Genomic DNA, 7678 nt, shown 5'->3' on the forward strand with positions numbered 1-7678 from the left:
TTAATTATATTTTTTTTTTTTTAGTCTCTTACACTAAATTTCAATAACCTAAAAAATATAAGTTAATTAGATAAATTTCGTAAAATTAACTACATAATATTATAAAATAACAAAATAAGCAAACTTTATATATATTGGCTGCATATTGACAACTATGAAAATAATTCCTACTTTATTTAGTTTCTACTTTCTACAGCTAAAATATAAATATTAATTACCGTATTGATAAAAAAAACCAATATGAATTGAATATTTTCATGTAAATTTAACGTATTGTCTAAAGTCAAAGAGGTCGGAGATTCTCTAGTTAGTGTGGGTTTAATGTGATTCTAATGTAGTGACTTTTCTATTCAATATTTCAATGTAATTTAAATTAGAGGGTTTTTTTAACTCATAAACACATATTATACATGATGCATGACGTGTATTCATTATCTAAATTTTAAAAAAGAATTTGTATAACACTATAAAAAATTTGTGACGTAATCAACATAGATGATCCATTATGTAATATTATGTAATGCTTATATAAGTGATTTAAATAATTCTTTTGTGAAACGTTACTTGTACGTTACATGATTTATTATAAATAAGATTATTTGAAAGATTTTTTGAGCTTTTGAAAACAATGTTTTCTCAAAATAATTTTATCACATTCTTCTATTTGAAGATATGTTTCACTATTTTGACTATTGTCGCCATTTTCATTATACTTTTGAAAATAAATAATATTTTTAAATATTTAACAACCAATTCTACAAATTGGACCAGTGGAAATAAAAAAATTGTTAGTTTTATTCAAGAAAGGCAATTAAAAATTGATAATTATGATGATATAGTGCTTGAATGGATACCATACGATCAGTTTAATGAAATTAAAGAGACAGGAAAAAATGAATTTATGACAGTATATTCAGCAATATGGAAGGATGGTCCATTATACAAGGAGAATAGCTTGAGTAATTATACAAGAGATTCAAATAAAGAAGTTTCTTTAAAATGTTTGCATAATTCACAAGAATCCATTGATTCCCTAATAGATGAGGTATGAAATTTCTTTAAATATTTGAATACTTATCTTTTTTTAATTAATATATAATCTCTTTTATTTATAATTAGGCTAACAAATATCCAATAGAATATAATGAATTTCATGCATTGTATGGAATATCTCAAATTCCAGATACAGGAGATTATATTTTAGTTCTTATCTGGACAAGTGGAAATGAAAAAATTGATGGTTTCATTCAAGAAAGGCAATTAAAAATTAATAACTATGATGATGTAGTGCTTGAGTGGATACCATACAATCAGTTTAATGAAATTAAAGAGACAGAAAAAAATGAACTTATGACAGTATATTCAGCAATATGGAAGGATGGTCCATTATACAAGGAGAATAGCTGGAGTAATTATACAAGAGATTCAAATAAAGAAGTTTCTTTAAAATGTTTACATAATTCACAAGAATTCATTGATTCTCTAATAGATGAGGTATGAAATTTCTTCAAATATTTAAATACTTATCTTTTTTTAATTAATATATAATCTCTTTTATTTATAATTAGGCTAACAAATATCCAATAGAATATAATGAATTTCATGCATTGTATGGAATATCTCAAATTCCAGATACAGGAGATTATATTTTAGTTCTTATCTGGACAAGTGGAAATGAAAAAATTGATGATTTCATTCTAAAAAGGCAATTAAAAATTAATAACTATGATGATGTAGTGCTTGAGTGGATACCATACAATCAGTTTAATGAAATTAGGGAGACAGGAAAAAATGGGCTCATAACAGTATATTCAGCAATATGGAAGGATGGTCCATCACTATGTCATTACGGACATGTAAATTATAGAAGTTCAAATAAGAAAGTTTCCTTAAAATGTTTACATAATTCACAAGGATCTATTGATTCTTTAATAAATGAGGTATGAAATTTCTTCAAATATTTTTATTTGTTAATATATTTACAATCTCTTTATTTATAATTAGGCTAAAAAATATCCAACAAAATGTAATTCTTTTCAAGTATTGTATGGAATATCACAAAACCCAGATACAGGAGATTATATTTTTATTCAAAATAATTGTATATGGACAAGTGGAAATGAAAAAATTGATGATTTTATTCTAAAAAAGCAATTAAAAGTTAAAAACTATGATGATATAGTGCTTGAATGGATACCATACAATCAACTTAATAAAATTAAAGAGACAAGCAAAAATGGACTTATAACTGTATATTCAGCAATATGGAAAGATGGTCCATTATTATATTATGGGAAGCATATAAATTATAGAGATTTAAATAAAGAAGTTACTTTAAAATATTTACATAATTCACAAGAATCCATTGATTCTTTAATAAATGAGGTATAAATTTCTTCAAATATCTACTTTTTTTTAATTAGTATATTTACAATCTTTTTATTTATAATAATTAGGCTAAAAAATATTTATCAAAACATAAAGCATTTCAAGTATTGTATGGAATATCTCAAAATCCAGATACAGGAGATTATATTTTAGTTTTTGAGTGGACAAGTGGAAACAAAAATATTGATGATTTTCTCCAAAAAAAGAAATTAGGATTTAGAAACTATAATGATATAATATTTGAATGGATAGCATACAATCAGCTAAATGAAATTAAAGAGACAGGTAAAAATGGACTTATAACTGTGTATTCAGCAATATGGAAGGATAATCGTCCATTATTATATCATGGGAAGCATTTAAATTATAAAGGTTCAAATAAAAAAGTTGCATTAAAATGTTTACATAATTCACAAGAATCTATTAATTCTTTAATAAATGAGGTATGAAATTTCTTTAAATATTTTTCATTTGTTAATATATTTACAATCTCTTTATTTATACTTAGGCTAAAAAATATCCAAAAAAATATGAAGCATCTCAAATATTGTTTGGGATATCACAAAATCCTGATACAGAAGATTATATTTTAGTTTTTAACTGGACAAGTGGAAACGAAAAAATTGATGATTTCATTCTAGAAAGGCAATTAAATATTAATAATTTTGATGATACAGTACTTGAATGGATACCATACAATCAGTTTAATGAAATTAAAATGACAGGAAAAAATGAACTTACAACAGTATATTTAGCAATATGGAAGGATGGTCCAATACATAAGAAGAATAAACAGAGTAATTATATAAGAGATTCATATAAGGAAGTTTCTTTAAAATGTATTCATAATTCACAAGAATCCATTGATTCCCTAATAGATGAGGTATGAAATTTCTTTAAATATTTGAATACTTATCTTTTTTTAATTAATATATAATCTCTTTTATTTATAATTAGGCTAAAAAATATCCAATAGAATATAATGAATTTTATGTATTATATGGAATATCACAAAACCCAGATACAGCAGATTATATTTTGGTTTTTAACTGGACAAGTGGAAATGAAAAAATTGATGATTTCATTCTAGAAAGGCAATTAAATATTAATTATTTTGATGATATAGTGCTTGAATGGATACCATACAATCAGTTTAATGAAATTGAAAGGATAGGAAAAAATGAACTTACAACAGTATATTCAGCAATATGGAAAGATGGTCTATTATACAAGAAGTATAGTTGGAGTAATTATACAAGGGATTCAAATAAAGAAGTTGCTTTAAAATGTTTACATAATTCACAAGAATCCATTGATTCCTTAATAAATGAGGTATGAAATTTCTTTAAATATTTGAATATTCTTTTTTTAATCAGTATATTTACAATTTTTAGGCTAAAAAATATCCAATAAAATATAAAGCATTTCAAGTAGTATATGGAATATCTCAAAATCCAGACACAGGAGATTATATTTTAGTTCTTAACTGGACAAGTGGAAATGAAAAAATTGATGATTTCATTCTAGAAAGACAATTAAATATTAATAATTTTGATAATAAAGTGCTTGAATGGATACCATACATTCAGTTTAATGAAATTGAAAGGATAGGAAAAAATGAACTTACAACAGTATATTCAGCAATATGGAAAGATGGTCCATTGTGTTATCAGTATGGTAAATATACAAGAAATCCAAATAAAAAAATTGCTTTAAAATGTTCATATAATTCACAAGGATCCATTGATTCTTTAATAAATAAGGTATGAAATTTCTTTAAATATTTAAATACTTTTTTTTAATTAGTATATTTACAATCTCTTTTACCTATAATAATTAGGTTAAAAAATATTCAACAATATATAAAGAATTTCAAGTAGTATATGGAATATCTCAAAATCCAAATACAGAAGATTATATTTTAGTTTTTAGCTGGACAAGTGGAAATGAAAAAATTGATGATTTTATTCTAGGAAGGCAATTAAGGATTATTAATCATTTTGATAATATAGTACTTGAATGGCTTGAATGGATACCATACAATCAGTTTAATGAACTTAAAGAAACAGGTAAAAATGGACTTATAACTGTATATTCAGCAATATGGAAGGATGGTCCATTAAAGTGGTATTGGAAGGATGAAAACTATACAAGAGATTCAAATAAAAAAGTTGCTTTAAAATATTTACATAATTTACAAGAATCCATTGATTCTTTAATATATGAGGTATAAATTTCTTTAAATATTTTAAATACTTTCTTAATTTGTATATTTACAACCTCTTTTATTTATAATTAGGCTAGAAAATATTTAGCAAAGTATAAACCATTTCAAATATTATATGGAATATCTCAAAGTCCTAATACAGGAGATTATATTTTAGTTCTTAACTGGACAAGTGGAAATGAAAAAATTGATGATTTTATTCAAGAAAAGCAATTAAAAATTGAAAACTATGATGATATAGTGCTTGAATGGATACCATACAATCAGCTTAATGAAATTAAAGAAACAGGCAAAAATGGACTTATAACAGTATATTCAGCAATATGGAAGGATGGTCCATTATGCAAAAAGAATAAAAAGAGTAATTACTATACTAGAGATTCAAATAAAAAGGTTTCTTTAAAATGTTTACATAATTTACAAGAATCTACTGATTCTTTAATAAATAAGGTATGAAATTTCTTTAAATATTTAAATACTTTTTTAATTAATATGTTTATAATTTCTTTTATTTAAAATTAGGCTAAAACATATTCAACAAAACGAGAAGCATTTCAAGCATTATATGGGATTTCTCAAAATCCAGATACAAGACATTATATTTTAGTTCTTATCTGGGCAAGTGGAAATGATAAAATTGATGATTTTATTCAAAAAAGGCAATTAAAAATTAATAACAATGATGATATAGTGCTTGAATGGATACCATACAGTCAGTTTAATGAAATTAAAGAGATAGTTAAAAATGGCTCTGTAACAATATATTCAGCAATATGGAAGGATGGTCCATTTTATTGGAATAATCAGAATGAAGAATATACAAGAGATCCAAATAAAAAAGTTTCTTTAAAATATTTATACAATTTACAAGATTCCATTGATTATTTAATAAATGAAGTATGCAACGAAATTTCTTTTAATTTTTAAGCACTTTTTTTAATTGAATATATTTACAATTTTTGTTAATTATTATTAGGCTAAAAAATATTCAGCAAAATATAAAGCATTTCAAGTATTGTATGGAATATCTCAAAATCTAGATACAAGAGATTATATTTTGGTTCAAAATTATTGTATGTACTTGGAGAATTGGTTCAGAGAAAATGAAAAAATTGATGATTTCATTCAAGAAATGAAAATTAATGACTATAATGATATAGTATTTGAACAGATACCATACAATCAGTTTAATGAAATTAAAATGACAGGTAAAAATGACCTTATAACAGTATATTCAGCAATATGGAAAGATGGTCCATTGCATTATCATTATAGTCAGTATACAAGAGATTCAAATAAAGAAGTTGCTTTAAAATGTATACAGTATTCACATGAATCTATTGATTCTTTAATAAATGAGGTAATGAAATTTCTTTAAATATTTTAATACTTATTTTTTTTTAATTAGTATATTTACAATCTCTTTTATTTATAATTACTAGGCTAAAAAATATTTAACAAAACATAAAGCATTTCAAATATTGTATGGAATATCTTTAAATCCAGATACAGGAGATTATATTTTAGTTTTTAACTGGACAAGTGGAAATGAAAATATTGATGTTTTTATCCAAGAAATGCAATTAAAAATAAATCATCATAGTGATATAATGTTTGAATGGATACCATATAACCAGTTTGTTAATATTAAGGAAATAGGTAAAGGCGGTTTTGCTATGGTACATTCTGCAAATTGGAAAAATGGTCCATTAGAATATAATGCAGCTAATAAAGCATATAAAAGGAATCCAAATAGAGTAATTGCCTTGAAATGTTTGCATAATTCGCAAAATATTAGCAATAAATTTTTAAATGAGGTAAAAATTTCTTTTAAAATATTTATAAGAAAAATTCTTTATAAACATAATAATGAAATAACTATTTTTATTATATATTTTAATAGGTTAAAAAATACTCAATAAATATAAGAAGTAACATTCTTAATATATATGGAATATCTCAAAATCTAAATACAAATGAATATATTATGGTTTTACAATATGCAAAAGAAGGCAATTTTAATCATTGGATAAATGAAAACTATAAATATTTTAATTGGAAAGATAAATTATCTGCATTGAAAAATATTATTAATGGCCTTAAAGAAATTCATCAAAATAATATAGTTCATCGTGATTTTCATACAGGAAATATATTATTTTTGAGTGATATAAATGAATTTGGTAATTGTATATCAATTTCAGATATGGGATTATGTGGAGAGGTTGGTAATATAGATGAAACTAAAATCTATGGAGTTATGCCTTATGTGGCTCCTGAAGTATTAAGAAGAAAGCCTTATACCAAAGAATCAGATATCTATAGTTTGGGTATGATAATGTATTTTATAGCAAGTGGAAGACAACCTTTTGATGATTATGCACATGATTATAATTTAGCATTAGATATTTGTAAAGGAGTTAGACCTGAAATAAATGAACCAGAAGCACCAAGATGTTACATTGAATTAATGAAAAAGTGTTGGGATTTAAACCCAAATAATAGGCCAAATATTTTTGAAGTAAATGAATTAATTGCATCATTTTATAAGTTATATGATAGGAATTTTTTTACAGTAGAAAATGAAGAAATTGGATTGCAATTTAAAAAAGCAGAAGAATATAGAAAGGCAAATCTTCCATTCATTAAAAATCACCAAATAACTACCCATCCACAAGCTATTTACACATCTCGATTACTTAATCCTTTTACAGAAGATCTTCCAGAATATGATGATAATTCTCAATGTTTGGATCAAGTAATTTAAATCCAAATGAAACATATAAAAAATTTTATTTAAAAAAAAATATGAAATTATTTGCTTGATATAAATTTTATAGCTTAATTTATAGTTTATCCAACACTAAAGATATGTAAGTTTTTTACAAAAATAAATTTAGTTTGTAATTGGTATATTGAGTATAATATTTCTTTGATTTAATAGTAAGAATTATGCAATGTTGACACTAAATGAAATAATCTTTATAAATTATATGTATGAATTAGTACATTTATATTGCTTTTTTATTCATTAGCAAAATAAATCTCTTCATTTCTTATATT

General features: G+C 23.7%; 1 protein-coding gene across 1 annotated transcript; it reads left to right on the forward strand.

Moving 5' to 3' along the window:
- Positions 1-628: 628 nt before the first annotated feature.
- Positions 629-7382, forward strand: OCT59_008359 (uncharacterized protein; the record flags this gene model as incomplete). The annotated part of the gene is made up of 15 exons (XM_066142396.1): positions 629-1045; positions 1120-1494; positions 1569-1940; positions 2005-2385; positions 2457-2831; positions 2897-3271; positions 3346-3720; positions 3783-4151; positions 4229-4615; positions 4688-5065; positions 5138-5512; positions 5592-5975; positions 6058-6432; positions 6519-6798; positions 6967-7382. The coding sequence occupies 15 exons, from the start codon at positions 629-631 to the stop codon at positions 7380-7382; spliced, it is 5634 nt and encodes a 1877-aa protein (XP_065999282.1).
- Between the last annotated feature and the right edge of the window lie 296 nt (positions 7383-7678).

The sequence above is a fragment of the Rhizophagus irregularis genome, chromosome 16 (genome assembly GCF_026210795.1).
Source record: "Rhizophagus irregularis chromosome 16, complete sequence".
Classification (NCBI taxonomy): Eukaryota; Fungi; Glomeromycota; class Glomeromycetes; order Glomerales; family Glomeraceae; genus Rhizophagus; species Rhizophagus irregularis.